We start from the raw sequence: 20284 nt of genomic DNA, 5'->3' as shown, positions 1-20284 counted from the left end.
TTGTCTTTATTCTTTTATATGACCTGCGTGTCATCAAGAAACGCCATGTAAATTACTTTACTTTATTGCTAAACGCGTTAGCCATAGTAGTAGAAGTAATAGTTGGCGAGCAACTTCATGGAGACACGATGATGGAGATCATGATGATGGAGATCATGGTGTCAAGCCGGTGACAAGATGATCATGGAGCCCCAAGATGGAGATCAAAGGAGCTGTGTGATATTGGCCATATCATGTCACGTTTATTATTTGATTGCATGTGATGTTTATCATGTTTTGCATCTTGTTTACTTAGAACGACGGTAGTAAATAAGATGATCCCTCACAATAATTTCAAGAAGTGTTCCCCCTAACTGTGCACCGTTGCGACAGTTCGCTGTTTCAAAACACCACGTGATGATCGGGTGTTTTATTCAGACGTTCACATACAACGGGTGTAAGACAGATTTACACATGCAAACACTTAGGTTGACTTGACGAGCCTAGCATGTACAGACATGGCCTCGGAACACAGAAGACCGAAAGGTCGAGCATGAGTCGTATAGAAGATACGATCAACATGAAGATGTTCACCGATGTTGACTAGTCCGTCTCACGTGATGATCGGACACGGTCTAGTTAACTCGGATCATGTAATACTTAGATGACTAGAGGGATGTCTAATCTAAGTGGGAGTTCACTAATAATTTGATTAGTTGAACTTAATTATCATGAACTTAGTCTAAAATCTTTGCAATATGTCTTGTAGATCAAATGGCCAACGTAGTCCTCAACTTCAACGCGTTCCTAGAGAAAACTAAGCTGAAAGACGATGGCAGCAACTATACGGACTGGGTCCGGAACCTGAGGATCATCCTCATAGCTGCCAAGAAAGATTATGTCCTACAAGCACCGCTTGGTGACGCACCCGTTCTCCCTGCGGAACAAGACGTTATGAACGCTTGGCAGGCACGTTCCGATGACTACTCCCTCGTTCAGTGCGGCATGCTTTACAGCCTAGAGCCGGGGCTCCAAAAGCGTTTTGAGAGACATGGAGCATATGAGATGTTCGAAGAGCTGAAAATGGTTTTCCAAGCTCATGCCCGGGTCGAGAGATATGAAGTCTCCGACAAATTCTTCAGCTGTAAGATGGAGGAAAACAGTTCTGTCAGTGAGCACATACTCACTATGTCTGGGTTGCATAACCGCTTGACTCAGCTGGGAGTTAATCTCCCGGATGATGCGGTCATTGACAGAATCCTCCAGTCGCTTCCACCAAGCTACAAGAGCTTTGTGATGAACTTCAATATGCAGGGGATGGAAAAGACCATTCCTGAAGTATTTGCTATGCTGAAATCAGCAGAGGTAGAAGTCAGGAAGGAACATCAAGTGTTGATGGTCAATAAAACCACTAAGTTCAAGAAAGGCAAGGGTAAAAAGAACTTCAAGAAGGACGGCAAGGAGGTTGCCGCGCCCGGCAAGCAAGCTGCCGGGAAGAAGCCAAAGAATGGACCCAAGCCCGAGACTGAGTGCTTTTATTGCAAGGGAAGCGGTCACTGGAAGCGGAACTGCCCTAAGTACTTAGCGGATAAGAAGGCCGGCAAAACAAAAGGTATATGTGATATACATGTAATTGATGTGTACCTTACTAGTGCCCGTAGTGGCTCCTGGGTATTTGATACCGGTGCAGTTGCTCACATTTGTAACTCAAAGCAGGGGCTGCGGAATAAGCGGAAACTGGCAAAGGACGAGGTGACGATGCGCGTCGGGAATGGTTCCAAGGTCAATGTGATCGCCGTCGGCACGCTACCTCTGCATCTCCCTTCGGGATTAGTTTTAAACCTTAATAATTGTTATTTAGTGCCAGCTTTGAGCATGAACATTGTATCGGGATCTCGTTTAATTCGAGATGGCTACTCTTTTAAATCTGAGAATAATGGTTGTTCCATTTTTATGAGAGATATGTTTTATGGTCATGCTCCTATGGTGAATGGTTTATTCTTTATGAATCTCGAACGTGATGCTACACATATTCATAATGTGAGTACCAAAAGAAGTAAGGTTGATAATGATAGTCCCACATACTTGTGGCACTGCCGCCTTGGTCACATAGGTGTCAAACGCATGAAGAAGCTCCATGCTGATGGACTTTTAGAGTCTCTTGATTATGAATCATTTGACACGTGCGAACCATGCCTTATGGGTAAAATGACCAAGACTCCGTTCTCAGGAACAATGGAGCGAGCAACCGACTTATTGGAAATCATACATACCGATGTGTGCGGTCCAATGAGTGTTGAGGCTCGCGGTGGCTATCGTTATGTTCTCACCCTCACTGATGATTTAAGTAGGTATGGGTATATCTACTTAATGAAACACAAGTCTGAAACCTTTGAAAAGTTCAAGGAATTTCAGAGTGAGGTTGAAAATCAACGTGACAGGAAAATCAAGTTTCTGCGATCAGATCGTGGAGGAGAATACTTGAGTCACGAGTTTGGGCACACACTTAAGAAAATGTGGAATAGTTTCACAACTCACGCCGCCTGGAACACCTCAGCGTAATGGTGTGTCCGAACGTCGTAATCGCACTCTGTTAGATATGGTGCGATCTATGATGTCTCTTACCGATTTACCGCTTTCCTTTTGGGGCTATGCTTTAGAGACTGCCGCATTCACTTTAAATAGGGCTCCGTCGAAATCCGTTGAGACGACACCGTATGAATTATGGTTTGGGAAGAAACCTAAGCTGTCGTTTCTAAAAGTTTGGGGATGCGATGCTTATGTCAAGAAACTTCAACCTGAAAAGCTCGAACCCAAATCGGAAAAATGCGTCTTCATAGGGTACCCAAAAGAAACTATTGGGTACACCTTCTACCTCAGATCCGAAGGCAAGATCTTTGTTGCCAAGAATGGGTCCTTTCTGGAGAAAGAGTTTCTCTCGAAAGAAGTAAGTGGGAGGAAAGTAGAGCTTGATGAAGTATTGCCTCTTGAACCGGAAAATGGCGCAACTCAAGAAAATGTTCCTGAGGTGCCAGCACCGACTAGAGAGGAAGTTAATGATAATGATCAAGATACTTCTGATCAAGCTCCTACTGAAATTCGAAGGTCCACAAGGACACGTTCCGCACCAGAGTGGTACGGCAACCCTGTCTTGGAAATCATGTTGTTAGACAACGGTGAACCTTCGAACTATGAAGAAGCGATGGCGGGACCGGATTCCGACAAATGGCTAGAAGCCATGAAATCCGAGATAGGATCCATGTATGAAAACAAAGTATGGACTTTGACTGACTTGCCCGTTGAGCGGCGAGCCATAGAAAATAAATGGATCTTTAAGAAGAAGACAGACGCGGATGGTAATGTGACCATCTATAAAGCTCGGCTTGTCGCTAAGGGTTATCGACAAGTTCAAGGGGTTGACTACGATGAGACTTTCTCACCGGTAGCGAAGCTGAAGTCCGTCCGAATCATGTTAGCAATTGCCGCATTCTATGATTATGAAATATGGCAAATGGACGTCAAAACGGCATTCCTTAATGGTTTCCTTAAGGAAGAATTGTATATGATGCAGCCGGAAGGTTTTGTCGATCCTAAGAATGCTGACAAAGTGTGCAAGCTCCAACGCTCGATTTATGGGCTGGTGCAAGCATCTCGGAGTTGGAACATTCGCTTTGATGAGATGATCAAAGCGTTTGGGTTTACACAGACTTATGGAGAAGCCTGCGTTTACAAGAAAGTGAGTGGGAGCTCTGTAGCATTTCTCATATTATATGTAGATGACATACTTTTGATGGGAAATGATATAGAACTCTTGGACAGCATCAAGGCCTACTTGAATAAAAGTTTTTCAATGAAGGACCTTGGAGAAGCTGCTTATATATTAGGCATCAAAATCTATAGAGATAGATCGAGACGCCTCATAGGTCTTTCACAAAGCACATACCTTGATAAGATATTGAAGAAGTTCAATATGGATCAATCCAAGAAGGGGTTCTTGCCTGTGTTACAAGGTGTGAAATTGAGCTCAGCTCAATGTCCGACCACGGCAGAAGATATAGAAGAGATGAGCGTCATCCCCTATGCCTCAGCCATAGGTTCTATTATGTATGCCATGCTGTGTACCAGACCTGATGTTAACCTTGCCGTCAGTTTGGTAGGAAGGTACCAAAGTAATCCCGGCAAGGAACACTGGACAGCGGTCAAGAATATCCTGAAGTACCTGAAAAGGACTAAGGAAATGTTTCTCGTTTATGGAGGTGACGAAGAGCTCGTCGTAAAGGGTTACGTCGACGCTAGCTTCGACACAGATCTGGATGACTCTAAGTCACAAACCGGATACGTGTATATTTTGAATGGTGGGGCAGTAAGCTGGTGCAGTTGCAAGCAAAGCGTCGTGGCGGGATCTACATGTGAAGCGGAGTACATGGCAGCCTCGGAGGCAGCACATGAAGCAATATGGGTGAAGGAGTTCATCACCGACCTAGGAGTCATACCCAATGCGTCGGGGCCGATCAAGCTCTTCTGTGACAACACTGGAGCTATTGCACTTGCCAAGGAGCCCAGGTTTCACAAGAAGACAAGGCACATCAAGCGTCGCTTCAACTCCATTCGTGAAAATGTTCAAGATGGAGACATAGAGATTTGTAAAGTACATACGGACCTGAATATAGCAGATCCGTTGACTAAACCTCTCCCTAGAGCAAAACATGATCAACACCAGAATTCCATGGGTGTTCGATTCATCACAATGTAACTAGATTATTGACTCTAGTGCAAGTGGGAGACTGTTGGAAATATGCCCTAGAGGCAATAATAAAAGCATTATTATTATATTTCCTTGTTCATGATAATTGTCTTTATTCATGCTATAATTGTGTTATCCGGAAATCGTAATACATGTGTGAATAACAGACACCAACATGTCCCTAGTGAGCCTCTAGTTGACTAGCTCGTTGATCAACAGATAGTCATGGTTTCCTGACTATGGACACTGGATGTCATTGATAACGAGATCACATCATTAGGAGAATGATGTGATGGACAAGACCCAATCCTAAACATAGCACAAGATCGTATAGTTCGTTTGCTAGAGTTTTCCAATGTCAAAGTATCTTTTCCTTAGACCATGAGATCGTGTAACTCCCGGATACCGTAGGAGTGCTTTGGGTATGCCAAACGTCACAACGTAACTGGGTGACTATAAAGGTAGACTACGGGTATCTCCGAAAGTGTCTGTTGGGTGACATGGATCAAGACTGGGATTTGTCACTCCGTATGACGGAGAGGTATCACTGGGCCCACTCGGTAATGCATCATCATAATGAGCTCAGAGTGACCAAGTGTCTGGTCACGGGATCATGCATTACGGTACGAGTAAAGTGACTTGCCGGTAACGAGATTGAACGAGGTATTGGGATACCGACGATCGAATCTCGGGCAAGTAACATATCGATAGACAAAGGGAATAGCGTACGGGGTTGATTGAATCCTCGACATCGTGGTTCATCCGATGAGATCATCGTGGAGCATGTGGGAGCCAACATGGGTATCCAGATCCCGCTGTTGGTTATTGACCGGAGAGTCGTCTCGGTCATGTCTGCTTGTCTCCCGAACCCGTAGGGTCTACACACTTAAGGTTCGGTTACGCTAGGGTTGTAGGGATATGTATATGCAGTAACCCGAATGTTGTTCGGAGTCCCGGATGAGATCCCGGACGTCACGAGGAGTTCCGGAATGGTCCGGAGGTAAAGATTTATATATGGGAAGTCCTGTTTCGGGCATCGGGACAAGTTTCGGGGTTATCGGTATTGTACCGGGACCACCGGAAGGGTCCCGGGGGTCCACCGGGTGGGTCCACCTGTCCCGGGGGGCCACATGGGCTGTAGGGGGTGCGCCTTGGCCTAATGGGCCAAGGGCACCAGCCCCACATAGGCCCATGCGCCTAGGGTTTAAGGGGGAAGAGTCCTAGGAGGGGAAGGCACCTCCTAGGTGCCTTGGGGGGGAGGGAAACCCCCTTGGCCGCCGCACCCCCTAGGAGATTGGATCTCCTAGGGCCGGCCACCCCCCCTTGGCACCCCTATATATAGTGGGGGAGAGGAGGGACTTCATATCTGAACGCCTTGGCCTTTGGTTGCCTCCTTCTCCCTCCCCAACACCTCCTCCTCCATAGTGCTTAGCGAAGCTCTGCCGGAGTACTGCAGCTCCATCAACACCACGCCGTCGTGCTGCTGCTGGTGCCATCTCCCTCAACCTCTCCTCCCTCCCTTGCTGGATCAAGAAGGAGGAGACGTGGCTGTTCCGTACGTGTGTTGAACGCGGAGGTGCCGTCCGTTCGGCGCTGGTCATCGGTGATTTGGATCACGTCGGGTACGACTACATCATCACCGTTCTTTTGAACGCTTCCGCTCGCGATCTACAAAGGTATGTAGATGCATCTAATCACTCGTTGCTAGATGAACTCCTAGATGATCTTGGTGAAACGAGTAGGAAAATTTTTGTTTTCTGCAACGTTCCCCAACACTACTTCGTGAAGATCTACCGCTAGTGAGGCAAGTCCTTCGTGGGCGACGGCCATGGTGGGATAGACAAGGTTGCTTCTTTGTGGACCCTTCTTGGGTGGAGCCCTCCGTGGACTCGCGCAACCGTTACCCTTTGTGGGTTGAAGTCTCCATCAACGTGGATGTATGATAGCACCACCTATCGGAACCACGGCTCAAAAATCACCGTGTCTCCAAATTGCATTTGAAATCTCCAAACCCTTCCCTTTACATTCTTGCAAGTTGCATGCTTTAATTTCCGCTACTCATATACTCTTTGCATGCTTGCTTGAATTGTGTTAAGATTGCTTGGCTTGTGCTAAGTTTGCTAAAATCTGCCAAAGACTAAAATTGGGAAAAGATTAAGTTTTTATTTGGTCAAATAGTCTAATCACCCCCCCTCTAGACATACTTCAAGGTCCTACAGTTTTTAAATTCATGTAAATCCAACACACGCCTGAAAACCATGAAACTTGGCATGGTGTCATGAAGTGGCACCAACATGCTGCGGTAAATTTTTTGGTCGAATTGGGACAAGCTTTGTTATAAGCTTCTTGCAAACCGGAGCTTCTCTCAAGAAGGCTCGTGGTTTCGAGAGGGAACGTGTCACGCCCGTGTGCGAAATGACATACGTACACTGCCTTATCCCGCCTTAGTTTGTTTACATAGGAAGATTAGACCAAATAGAAGTATCATGCTAAATTTTGGAATTATTCCGGTTTTGTTTGGCCTTTTTTACACATTAATTGAATTTCTTGGCATTTAATGTGCATAATTCAAATTTGAACTACAAGCACATGCTCCAGTGCACCAAAATTGGTTGAAAAAACACATGTGTGTCCTTGGGTGAATTTCTAGGTCCCATGCAAGAAATGAGAATGAAATTCAAACATCTGGGCACAGTGGCTCGACCGAAAAGATTGAGAAACTTCATTTTTTAATTCCTGCATATCCAAAACACGCATGAAAATCATGGAATTTGGCATGGTGTCATGACATGGCACCAACATGCTGTGGTAATTTTTATGTCCGATTTGTGAAGGCGCACACATTAAAAATCAACAAAGTCATTTTGGAACAAGTGTTGTCACGTTAGAAATCGGAAACACAACTATTATTGAAACCGTGGGTGTTCTACTTACCAATTACGTGCCGCCACGCATCCCTTTTTATTGGCTAGGAGGTGTCGTGCGGGGTAGTTATTTGAGTACGGGAGGCGTGCAATCAGACCCCTGTGCGTGCTCATCGGGAAGAGAGCCCTTTGACCTCTATCCGCCGCGCACCTCCCTCCCAACGTCTCCATTAATGGCGCCCGAGCCCCTGTTTCACGGCGTGGCTATGTCTCACTGGACTGAGATTTAAGAGAGAAAAGTGAAAATTTGAAAAGAAAGTTTTGCACGGATCTTGATGTAAGATTCGACGGACCTATATAGCATCGACTGTGACTTATAGCAAGCATGATGAATATAAGAACGATGACAGTGGATAATAATTGTCTTACATATCTAGGAAGATAACTAAAAAAGCCACATGCAGCTATGCCCGAAATACACAAGGGCAAAAGAAGAAGGAAGACGCATACAACGATCTAGCTCATTGATCTCTACTTTCTTGATGTGCTGCAGGTCGCGGAGACTAGTTCTCGCCGCGAGCGGTGATGATCTCTTTCATCAGTTTCATGTCCTTAATATGCTGCTCGGAAGCAACCGCGGATTCCTCCACCAGCCTTTTGTGCTCGATACGGAGCATGGCATTCTCGTCCATAAGTTTCTTGACGATGACGCCCGTCTTCTTCAACAAGTCAGCAGTCTCCTCCGCCTGCTCCGCCCTTCCGTCGATCTTCGCCCTCAGCAGGTCGCACTCGGCCCGGAGTTTTTCAAACGAGGCATTCAACTTGTCCTGCAGCTTCATCCAGTCGGAGATCTGATCCATCTGGCTATGGACGATCGCATGCATGCGCCTGTAAGAGTCCTTGCTTGCCCGCGAGAGATTTTCCCAAGCCAACGCGGCGCAGGAGGACATCTCTGCTGCTTCCACAGCGTGACCAGGCTAGTCTGCTGCATCGACGGCTCCGTGCTGCTTCGGCGGCACGGCGGGACATGCTGGCTGCTTTCACGGCTAAGCCGGACATCTCTCGTGCTTCTGCTTCCATGCTCGCCTCTCCGTGGTGGTAATCTCTCGACCGAGAACTCAATCTGACCATGGCAGACGCAAGAGAACGATGTTGAATGACTTGTTTGCTTTTGTGGGTGAGGAGTTGAGGAAGGAATGTGCAGTCATCTTGGCATAGTACAATATTTATAACCGAGTACTAATACGCTCCTAAGTGAGAAACCGTTTAGATTTTGATCGGTGTGAACAGGTTTGCAATTTGGAAGGTGACGGGACGCAGGCTCAAAATTTATTGACGGTTCTATAATTTCTAAGTGCGGCACTATTCCCGGACAACGTAACGTGGGCACGCTTTCTCGCCCACGTACGTGGCGTTTGGTGCATCGCAATAGGCAATGCCAGCACACGTCTTGTTGCAAGAACCGTGCGCGCTCGTTATTACCATCGCGCACGCTTCTTTTAATTATAATGTGTGCCCATCTAGCGCACACACGTTGATCTGTCTAACTGTTTGTGTTTGTTATGGCTAATCGCAAATAGTTCATCCGTGTGAAGTGTATGCCATCAATCGCACACACCTTTGATCTGGCTGACCGTTTTTGTTTTGTTGCCTAATCGCAAACAGTTAATCCTTCTAAAGCATATGCCCTCAATCGCACACACTTTTATCTAGCTGTACGTTTCTGTTGTTCCGCCTCATCACAAACAGTTAATCCGATTAAACTGTATGTCGTATATCGCACACGCCTTCATCTGGCTGCCCGTTTCCGTTCCACTTCCTCATCGCAAACAGTTCATTGAACTGAACCGTATGCCGTGCATCACACACGCAACTAAAATCTGAACCGTGTTTGATGCATTCATCATCGCAAACGTGTTCCACATTTTTGACGGTTTTCTTACACTACCGTTTGCGATTATTGCATCGCACACAGTTTCTCGAAGGGTCTCTGATCGTAGTGTCGCGTTAGCAGCATCCTGCAGTAGTGCATCCAACACCCCGTCACCACCCAACCTGCCACCAAACAACTTGCCACCACCCAACCCGCCATCACCCAACCCGCCAACGCCCAACCCGCAATCACACAACCCAACACCACCCCACCCATCGTCTGCATCTTCTCCTACACCAGACACCCCCCGTTTCCATCCTACCAGCTAAAGTTGTTCCTACCGTCGCCCTGTCAATGATCATGGCATGCGTACTCGCGCCAAATCAGGTTTTTGTCAGCCCATAGATCGCCTCAACCTACATGCTACCACATCTCTCTCTTCCATCCTCAGAACTTACAAAAGTGCTCTTCTTGATCCGAATTGGGATGCTGCCATGCAAGAAGAATACAATGCTTTAATTCAAAACAATACTTGGCAGTTAGTTCCTCGTCCTCCCAATACAGATATCGTTTCTGGCAAATGGGTCTTTCGCCAAAAATTTCACTCTGACAGGAGCCTCTCCCGCTATAAAGCCCGTTGGGTCTGTCGTGGTTACTCTCAACAACATGGCATTTATTATGATGAAACATTCTCTTCATGTTGTCAAGTCCAGCACCATTCGTACTATTCTTAGCATCACTATTTTCTCCGCATGGCCCATCCATCAACTAGATGTAAAAAATGCTTTTCTCCATGCTTCTCTTCAAGAGACCGTCTATTGTCAGCAACCTCTTGTTTTTGAAAATCATTCCTATCCAAATCATGTGTCTTCTTCAGAAATCTCTTTATGGTCTCAAACAACCTCCACGAGCCTGGTTTCAACGTTTCTCTTCTTTCATCCAAAACGGTTTGTAATATCTAATCTAAGTCGGTTTGTATCAATATATATATATATATATATATATATATATATATATATATATATATAGGGAAAATTCATCCTACCACAGCCATGTATCATATGCTAAACATAATACAAGTAATAGTTTTATTCATCTATCACGCAGTGCGCTAGCGATGTTCCGTGGCGTCAGTGCTGTGCGGCTGTATCATAGTACATCCTGGAAGATACTGCTCGGTTGTTGGTATGCTTCACCTATCGGTCGTGGAAATGAGGGAGCGATTGATCCATGGTATCCGTACTCGCGACTCAGACTGGCAATTAGGAGCTCTTTACAGCACCTCCGTCCGGTTTATTAACTCCCTTTTATTTGAAGCCAAAGTTTGATCATCGATTTAATTAATACTCCCTCCGTTCCAAAATAAATAACTCAACTTTGTACTAATTTTAGTACAAAGTTGGGTCATCTATTTTGGAACGGAGGGAGTAAAATATAAACTATATGTCATTAAAATTATGTCATGAAAACCTCATTTAAATACAAATTCAACAATTTTTTTATAGCATATAATTTGTATATTTTTAGTCAAATACATAGTCAAAGTTGGACCCAAGAATCGTAGTTTTTGGAAAGTCTTGCAGATTCTTGTGTGATTGCATGGTTTGCATGTACCACTGTAATTACTTTCATAATTTTCAAGAGCTTTGTTTTTTTTCGAAACGGAATTTTCAAGAGCTTTGTGTGTGTGTGGGCGCGCGCGCGCGCGCGCATTTTCATCTGCTCGTTGTGGAAAGCCGTTGACGTGTTCAACGTAGCTGCTGCGCTAGCCTGTGGAAGTGTGGAGACGTCATAAATTGTATTGTGGGTCGTTGTCTGCCCCTGTGCCGCTGAGAGCGTCATAACTTAACAGAAGAGCTCGTGCCTACCGTCAAAAGAAACAGAGCACCCGCTCACTCGTCTGCTCTTCAAGCAGCACTGTCTGAACTCTGAAACATCTCGCAGCGTAGTATACCTGAGACAATAAAGGTCGCCGGCGATTGGCGAAGAGGCCGGCTGCCATGGCGATGGCGGTGGCAGCAGCTGGGGCCGTGGAGGGACAGCGATCCAGCAAGCTTGTGGCGGCGTTGTCGAGAACGAGCGCGGCCTTCCTCTTCTTCTCCGTCGTCGTCGTCGGAGCAGTCGCCGTATCCACTCGCTGGATCACCACCACCACCACTGTGAGTTGCTACTTGAAGGCTTTCGATTTGTTGGTTCATTTTGTTTTTCGGGTTGCCATGCCGAAAGACTCTGCTACATGCTTGATCGGTGGTAGCAGCCCAGCTTCTTGATGCAAATGACTAGAATTTCCCTTGGACCCTCTTCGTCCCTTCTCAACTAATCGAGTTCTTAGCCGTGCAAAAGAGAGGCCCAAACTAATTTTCATTGCTGCATGATTGGCCTTCTAATGTAACACGAGTACTGTTAGTTGACTTGAGGAACGCCGCCGACCGTCGTCTACTCCTACCAAGGACTACGGCGGCGATAGATAGCCGCTCAGCCATGAATGCTACTAGAGGTTTGGGGGTTTACTTGACGTTGTAAGTGTCGACACGGTGCTTCCGTCCATCCCGGTCCGTTAGCCGCCGGCATGGACCACGGCGTTGAAAGCCGGTAGGTTTGCCGTATTAGTTTTTTCCTTTCTCGTGTCTGCTTTTGTGTTGTGCCCTTCACGTCACGGTGCCCATGGACGCACTACGCATAGTACCACACCACAGGCGCTAGCACCAGCCCCCCTCGGTCAGTGTGACCCGGAGGGTCTGCGGCGAGGTCATCTTCCTCCCTGCCGTGCCGGCGTGCCGCTGCCGCCTCCTTTTTTGGGGAGAAAAAACTGAATGAAAACGAAGGGGCCAAAGAAAAAGCGGTATTTTGATAAGATGGCGAGCGTTCACGTAGAAAAGGTAGAGAAAACGAAGGGAAAGACAAGAAGAAAGGAGGGCTCACGAGAGAGTGCACGGGTGGTTGGAACTTTGGAGGTCGGCCGCAGATGCCTCTCCGGTTAGTCTGTGACTGTGAGCTTTGTTTAGTGAAGGTTTTCATTCGATGCTGGAATAAAGAGGAAGACGACGATTGGTCTGTGACTTGTGAGATTCGCTTTCGTCCAGAAAAAGAAAATGGGAATGTCCACGGAATTGGCCATGGCTGCCGCCGCCCTCCGCTGGCACTGCCCATGCGGCCATGCCTCTGCCGGGCCTGCCTCCTATCGCGAGGCCAAGCTCGGCCGTTGCAAACAAAAAAGGGGAAACAACAGTATGATCCACTGACAAGTGGCCCCCCACTTACCACTTGTGCATATTGAATAGAAATAGAGTGGAGGTATTGTAGTCTGGGAAAATGATTTCTTGCTCCCGAGCTCCGTAGGCGATTTTTAAATAATTCGAGAATATGAATTTTAAGTTGGTCTCTTCTTCTATGAAAATATGAGTTTTAAGTTTTTTTTTTAAATATACATGTACATAGATATTTATATCGCATTAGTGTAAATAGTCAAACATTTTGGCGTACCATACACAAAGGAAAAACAATGGACTTTTATAGTGAATAGCACTTGTGATGGAAAAACATGTTTTTTTAGCTCATCAAAATATATTTCATTATGAAATTTACAAAATATGGTGTGTGTTTGTGTGTGTGTGTGTGTGTGTGTTCAAAAAAAAATAATCCTCAAACCACATAATCCAAAAAAAATAAAAAAAATCAAAGAATGCATTCAGAAAAGGAAAAAAATAGTGCTCCTGCAGGTGCCCAACACATGCCAGTGACTGGGTGCATTAAGTGGCGCGCTCTCAGCTCACTGAAAAAAAATGCATGTTGGGTTCTGACCGACCCCTTAATTAGTTGCTCCGGTGTTCAAAAAGTAAATTTTGTTGCTCTCGAGAAAGGCTCTCCGTATAATATTAAATGGGCTCATCCTATACTGCACATATGAATGTCTTTTTAAATTCATAATAATAATAATGATAATAATAATAATGTATTTTTAGGTAGTTGTGTATGTTGTTGCTCATTGGAAAAGGAAGAAAGGTTTGACGGTAGTGCTGAAAATGGTGGGGCATGTTTCCATTTGTATCCTATTCGCCTTCATGTTTGGTGACGATGAGCGCGGATTGCTAACGTTGTTCAAGCTGGTTCATTTTTCGATAAGATTTTTCTATTTTCCATGCAACCAAGGGTTGTTTGGTTAACGAGTATTTAGAGATTTAGTTTTTCTTAAACTCGTCTAGCAGCGTAATAAACTAAAACTCTGTTTGATTTTGTCTAACTAACTCAAAGATATCCAAAGTTGGTTCTTGTAACATGCAAAAACTGAGCTTTTGAAAAAACGACTATTAGTCGTTTTTGTATAATCACATTTATCCTAACTCCAATAACCTAGTTCCTAGTTTGTAGCTGGTGCGTTTATATATTGTGCCCCATCTGCATGCAAACGCAATCACATCCACCCAGTTTTTCCTTGAAGGTAGGCAAGGGTAGTTTTCTACATAGGCCGTTTAAGGATTTGTAAATCCAAATAGGATTTTCTACAAGTGAGTTCTTAACAGACAATTCGCAAAAGCTGGTTCTCCATAAAGTATTCTAAAAACGGTTTTTTAGAAAACTGAGGGTAATTCTTCGCTATCCAAACAACCACTAAAAGAGAAGTCGTCGCCAAGAACCATCCTATCACGCAAGTATGAAATGATGCAAAACTCCTGATTTATCGGATATTAAAGTCTAATTAGAATAATTACTTCTCATTTCCAAAGTCATTTTCATTTCATTTCAAAATATTGAAAAAGCTAGATCAAATTTATCAGAAACCTACATTGAGAGCCTGGGCTTCCAGCCTTTTTTTTTTTGAGAAACAACCAAGAAGCCTCGTCTGTCGTTGCAATGATCGTCTCGTTCGTCTTTGCAGTTACAGGTAAGCTTCCCCACCGCCGCGGCCATTCCCGCCGCCGCCGCCGTTCTCCACCCCGAAACACAGCACCCCAACCCATCACCGCAGTCGACCTCCACACCACCACGACCGCCACCCGCAGCCTACTCCATCTCTTGCCCCACCCCTCCCGTCCGTCGCAACATCTCCCACACCACCAAAGCGAGCAAATCTTCCCAAACCCTGGCCCTCGCGCTCTCCTCCTCATCCTCCTGCCGCTCCGCCCCCGACCTCCTACCGGCCACCGCCACCGCCGCCCGTTCACCATCCTACTCCTCGTGCCCATCCTACTTCCGCTTCATCCACGAGGACCTCCGCCCATGGCGCGCGGCGGGGGGCGTCACCCGCGCCATGCTCGCGCGCGCCCGCGCCACCGCCAGCTTCCGCCTCGTCGTCCTGAACGGCCGCGCGTTCGTGCAGCGGTTCCGCCCGGCGTTCCAGACGCGCGACCTCTTCACTATCTGGGGGATTCTCCAGCTGCTCCGCCGCTACCCCGGCCGCGTCCCCGACCTCGACCTCATGTTCGACTGCGTCGACTGGCCCGTCGTCCGCACGCACCTCTACCGCGGGGAGCACGCCCTCTTCATGCCGCCGCTGTTCCGGTACTGCGGGGATGACAGGACGCTCGACATCGTCTTCCCAGATTGGTCATTCTGGGGCTGGTAATTATGCCTTCTCGCCTTCTTCATTCTCACTTTAGAATAACTGTATAGAATGCTCCTTCGGTTAATGCCTAAAATTGGTATGCTTCATCACTGATAATTGAGAAGATAACATGTAAATTGTCTGTCTATCTATGCGATTACATTTTGTCTGAAACGAAAGACAGTAATGAACAACTGAGTATCAGAACTTTGATGACAGTGAAACTGTTTACTGATGTGTTTGCCTATGACATGTTGATTCACGAGTCGTAATTTTGGAAATGCATCATTACTGCTGTGATAAGCATTATCCACTCATTTATCCACACGCTGGTAAACTACTGTTAGCAAACGTTTTCGAGTATTGCTAATAGTTCAAATGTCTTCCAAAACTTAAAAGTTGGGTCCTGCATACTCAGTTGTGCACATAAACTCTCACTATAATACCTCTTCATGGATGCCAGGCCCGAGATCAACATAAAACCATGGGATGCCCTGCATAAAGATTTGAAGGATGGTAATAGTAAAGTAAGATGGTTCAGTAGAGAGCCTTATGCTTACTGGAAAGGGAATGCAGCAGTTGCGACATCACGGCAGGAATTGGTTAAGTGTAATGTCTCCAGCACGCAAGATTGGAATGCAAGGATTTACACTCAGGTAACTCGCATGTTCATGGTGTCACTCATGTAGTTACCGAACCTTGAAGAAAGTACTCTACATCAGCTCCTTTCCCCCCTTTTCATGTGGACCTACATAGTTTAATTTGGCATACTTAAAACACATGGTTTAACTTGCATATTCAAAACCATCAAATTCTGCTGGTTGTTTTTCTTTTTTGAAAAAAAACATTATTTATCTCATTGTCAATGCATCGATAGGATGCACACAGCCATGTGGGTGCTTACTTGTGCAAATATCTTTGCTTTTGGTGGCGAATATTAACATCTCTTATGGTTTTACTTTATTGTTTGTGTTGCAGGACTGGTTCAAAGAGAGCAAGGAAGGGTATAAGACATCGAATTTGGAGAGTCAGTGCACTCACAGGTTTATTTTGTGTTAGTGTTAGTTTTTCGGTGATAAAAAACAAGATTTACAGGTTATTTTTGTGTGGCTAAGTTCCTAACACTGAACATTCAACAGGTACAAGATCTATATAGAAGGATCAGCATGGTCTATCAGTCAGAAATATATTCTAGCATGTGATTCAATGACACTGTTGGTGACACCAAAATACTATGATTTCTTTTCAAGGTCTCTTATGCCGCTTCAGCATTATTGGCCAGTTCGGAATGAAAATAAGTGCGCCTCAATACAATATGCTGTTGACTGGGGCAACTCCCACAAGCAATTGGTACATTCCTTCTATCAACATTTATATATGCATGTGATTACGTTCTTTAGTGCTAAACATTATTGATGGAAATGGAGTGTCATGGATTATTTTCTTACCTTCTGTTAAAAGTACATAGCATCAAGATTAGATGTGATGTAAACTGTGAACCATAACCAAAACATGAAATGAAAGCAAACATTGACTTGCTGATGTTTGAGCACTTCAGCTAAGCCCTGGTAACTTGAAATTTTCATCTAAACTTCTGTATTGAATTTGACCAGGCTGAATGCATGTCTGGTGTTTAAGGATACATCCACTTTTCTTTACTAATAACCATTTAGAGTTTGCCGCATAGTATTTGAATTCCTTAAGAGCTGACTGTTATTGAACCTGAATATTGAGAATTTTAACAATGTTGTTTATTAGTCTATTACATTCTTCTTGACAAATCTGCTCCATAGGCACAGCGCATAGGAAAGGAAGCAAGCGATTTCGTTCAACAAGAGGTTAATATGGACCATGTGTATGATTACATGCTCCACCTTTTAACCGAATATGCTAAGCTTCTAAAGTTCAAGCCAACTAAGCCACCTGAAGCTGTTGAGGTCTGTCCTGAATCTTTGGTCTGCCAAGCTGAAGGCACCGAGAAGAAGTTTCTTATGGAATCCATGGTGAAGTCTGCCTATGATTCAGGTCCATGTGATCTTCCCCCACCTTTCAACCCTCAGGAGCTCACAATGTTAAAACAGAGGAAAGAAAATTCAATCAGGCAGGTTGAAATGTGGGAGCGCAGAGCTTCAACAACTAGATAACATACTTTGGGAACTGGATTTGCTGATGTGGCGCAGGCCAAGACCGATATCGGTGATTCACATCGCTATTGAGGGCACACAAAGAAGAGACTGTGGAAGCACGGTGAGCGTGTCTGCATGGTGCGGCCATGCACGTATTTCGGGGGCCAAATATGATTTCAGTGAAAAAGGACCGGGACTAACCAGGATAAAAAAGTTCAGGGTTTGAATTTCCAGAATTGAAAGTTCAAGCGTTTGTTTCAGACCGTCTTCAAGTTCAAGGTTGAAACTAGACTTTACACTTCAGAGTGCGATATGAACTGCTGATATTTTTTTATGAAAGATCCAATTTGCAGTTGTTAAGTTGTGCTGTGCTGAATTTATGTATAAGCTGTTGCGGAAATGTTGGTGCCCTGCTTTACAGGATTTTTTATTGACACTCCCAGTACACCAGAAGGTAAGCTCCTTTTTCGCTGACTTATGCCAAAATCATGTGGCCAGAAGGTACAGTAGGACAAAATCATATAACTGAATAAATATTGCATATACGTACATATATGGAAGACCAATCCCAAAGAGTTCTGCATGTATTCCTTGTGGTTTGCCCTGCTTCTCCGGTATGCAAGAAGGCAACACTTCATTCTTTGTGCTCCTTGCAGTTTTCATTTTGTGTGACGATGACACATTCAGCCCATAACTAAATTCTCTCTCGGCTTGATTCTGCTTATTGGTCACAATTTCACTCTAATTGCCGTTCATTCTTTAGCACCTTGATGCGTACCTCACTGACATGCTAAACTTTTTTTTAAACACCTTGTTCTTCTAGATGGCTTTTTAAACATTTGTCATTTTTCTCCATAGGATGTTGCCAATTTGCCCATTTGATAGAATATTAAAGTCCATTGCGATTCAGTTTTGGTTCGTTGAAGGCCAGAGCATTTCAATTTTCAAAAGAAGCATCGACAGAGATTAGCAATTATGATGCACTGATTACTGTCTGATGGCCAAGCTATTCCTCATGCAATTTCAAGACAAAATCCAGAGTCTGTTTTCTATAGCTTTTTATCCTGTCCTCCGTAAACTAATATAAGAGCGTTTAGAACACTCGCTCTTATATTAGTTTACAGAGGGAGTATTTCACATGTTTGTTAGCATGGCGGAAAGTGATATGGTCGTAACAAGTATGCAACTGTCCTGTTTTACAGCTGTTGTTGCCTTAGATGCTTTATAAACTTATATATGAAAATTTCAAAACCACCATCTTGCTAGCATGTCGTATTTAGTACGTAGTATGTATTAGATAACTGTCTGAGGTAGTTTATAGCTACACAAACAAAGAGCAAAGAACCTGTCCGATACAGCACAGATGAATCACACTGTTAGTCGCCTATTTGTGTCCGGTTGAAGAAGTTGCAAACTGTAGAAGATTCCACCTGTGATGACTTAATCACCAGGGCCCACTCTTACCTCAATGGCCCCAGCAGGTCAGTGTGCTGCTGCCATATGAGTGGGCACAGAAGCAGAGCCCATCAGGCTAGCGCAAATTAGTTCTTAGACATTGACTTAAGACAAGATGAACTTGGTCAGGGTCTTAGCTAGTTTTATTATGTACACTTGCCATGTGGACGAAGATGAATTTGTGTATGACAATGAGCTTGGTCAGGGTCTTAGCTAGTTTTATCCGGATCATGCCATTTTTCACCATAATAATTTTAAGTTATACTCCCTCCATTCCACAATGTAGTGCACCCGTGCTTTCCGAGATTTAAGTTTGACCATGAATTTAACCAACGAGACTGACTGCGGCGGAAGCAAAAATTATAGCACTTTTGTATTGAAAATATGAATTCAATGGTATAATTTTTGCTCCCGTCGCAGTCGGTCTCGTTGGTTAAATTTATGGTCAAACTTAGATTTCGGGAAGCGCGGGCACACTACGTTGTGGAATGGAGGGAGTATAATATCTACACTTGCCAACTTGACATGACGTGAGAAGATGGAATTGTGTATGACCTATTGACAATGAGATTGGTCAGGTGTCAATAAATAAGTTGATGATTTCCTTTTTATCTTTAATTTCATGCGCAGTGATGTGAGGAAAAAGAGAAATATACACGTTATCTTTTAGTACTGCGGCTGGTTTTATTCAGATTCCACCTGTGATGGTTTAACCAGCAGGGCCCCACTCTTAATTACCTCAATGGCCCCAGCTGGTCAGTGGGCTGCTGCCATATGCGTGTGCACAGGAGTAGAGCCCATCAGGCCAGCGCAAATGCTTAGACATTGACTTACATACCGTCTTGTTTTATGTTAAGGTCTTCTCCTTGAACCACCACGCGCTCATCAGACATTGTTATAGGTTAAGATCTTCTCCTTGAACCCCACCTGCGCCCCATCTTCATTTCCCACAGAACTGCTCCCTCCATTTGCTTTGCTTCTCCATGGAACAAATTGATAGAGTGAAAAATGCAACCCAGGCAGCAAAGGGGTTCGCCTCAAGCTCCGCCGGGCAGCTGGCGAGGATTGAGGGCCTGGTGACTGTAGGCTGCATCCTTGTCGGCATCCTTGTCGTGTCCAACTCGAGGCGACGCCATGACGGCCGTTTCTTGGCCAGGCTTGTCGTCTGGGGCGCCTTCATGTTCAACTTCCCGGTGATCTCCTACACCATCGGCCTAATGCAATCGTCGTCCATCCAGAACGAGCTCTTCGTCGTGTGGGCCTGCTTCCTCCTCCTCCTTCTCGGCAGCGCCGACAACCATGACCGCGTTCAGCTTCAACGACAGCAGCCAGCAGACTAGATCCATGATGCACCAGGGCCTGCACATCATCTACCTGCTGTTTCTCATACTTTACTACCAAGGTCAGCTGCGCAGAAACTTCCTCATCAGTTTGTTTCTGCTATGGGGCTTAAGTGTTGTTAGGCTAGGCCTGAGGGGCAATGCCTACCGGTCGACATGCCGGTCCAGTGGGCTGATCAGGGAAAACCAGGTGGTGTTGGAGTACATGGAGTACGAACCATTCAACAGTCCTGGTTTCGTCGGGGGTGGTATCTGCAACCCAGAAACCATGGAGGGGTACATCTACCTTGTCGACGGCAAGGAAGCGAAGAAGGTGCAGTATGGAGTAGAGGTCATACGCGTGTCTTAGCGCGAGTCGGAA

At 45.2% G+C, this 20284-nt stretch overlaps 1 protein-coding gene across 3 annotated transcripts; it reads left to right on the top strand.

Annotated features, from left to right (window-relative positions):
- Positions 1-11305: 11305 nt before the first annotated feature.
- LOC123046020 (O-glucosyltransferase rumi homolog) lies at positions 11306-17681 on the top strand. 3 transcript variants are annotated; one of them, XR_006421887.1, is made up of 6 exons: positions 11306-11619; positions 14337-15019; positions 15466-15658; positions 15981-16056; positions 16142-16352; positions 16796-16982. XR_006421887.1 is itself a non-coding variant. In XM_044469300.1 (6 exons), exons 1-6 carry the CDS (start codon positions 11461-11463, stop codon positions 17144-17146), a joined length of 1551 nt encoding a protein of 516 aa, XP_044325235.1. In that variant the 5' UTR covers positions 11306-11460; the 3' UTR covers positions 17147-17681. The 3 variants fall into 3 exon arrangements, 2 of the variants coding, with proteins under 2 accessions (XP_044325235.1, XP_044325234.1); XM_044469300.1 differs by having other exon boundaries at positions 15981-16045; positions 16253-16352; positions 16796-17681; XM_044469299.1 differs by having other exon boundaries at positions 11307-11619; positions 15981-16045; positions 16796-17681.
- Positions 17682-20284: the final 2603 nt, after the last annotated feature.

This window comes from Triticum aestivum, chromosome 2B (assembly GCF_018294505.1).
Source record: "Triticum aestivum cultivar Chinese Spring chromosome 2B, IWGSC CS RefSeq v2.1, whole genome shotgun sequence".
Taxonomy (NCBI): Eukaryota; Viridiplantae; Streptophyta; class Magnoliopsida; order Poales; family Poaceae; genus Triticum; species Triticum aestivum.
This window is presented reverse-complemented; position numbering and strand designations above follow the sequence as displayed.

Bases quoted from the DNA above. Each gene is read 5' to 3' on its own strand.
- LOC123046020 (XM_044469299.1), top strand. From the start codon at position 11,461: ATGGCGATGGCGGTGGCAGCAGCTGGGGCCGTGGAGGGACAGCGATCC. The intron at 16,046-16,141 runs GTTTATTTTGTG...AACATTCAACAG, and splicing joins GAGAGTCAGTGCACTCACAG to GTACAAGATCTATATAGAAG. The intron at 16,353-16,795 runs GTACATTCCTTC...TCTGCTCCATAG, and splicing joins GCAACTCCCACAAGCAATTG to GCACAGCGCATAGGAAAGGA.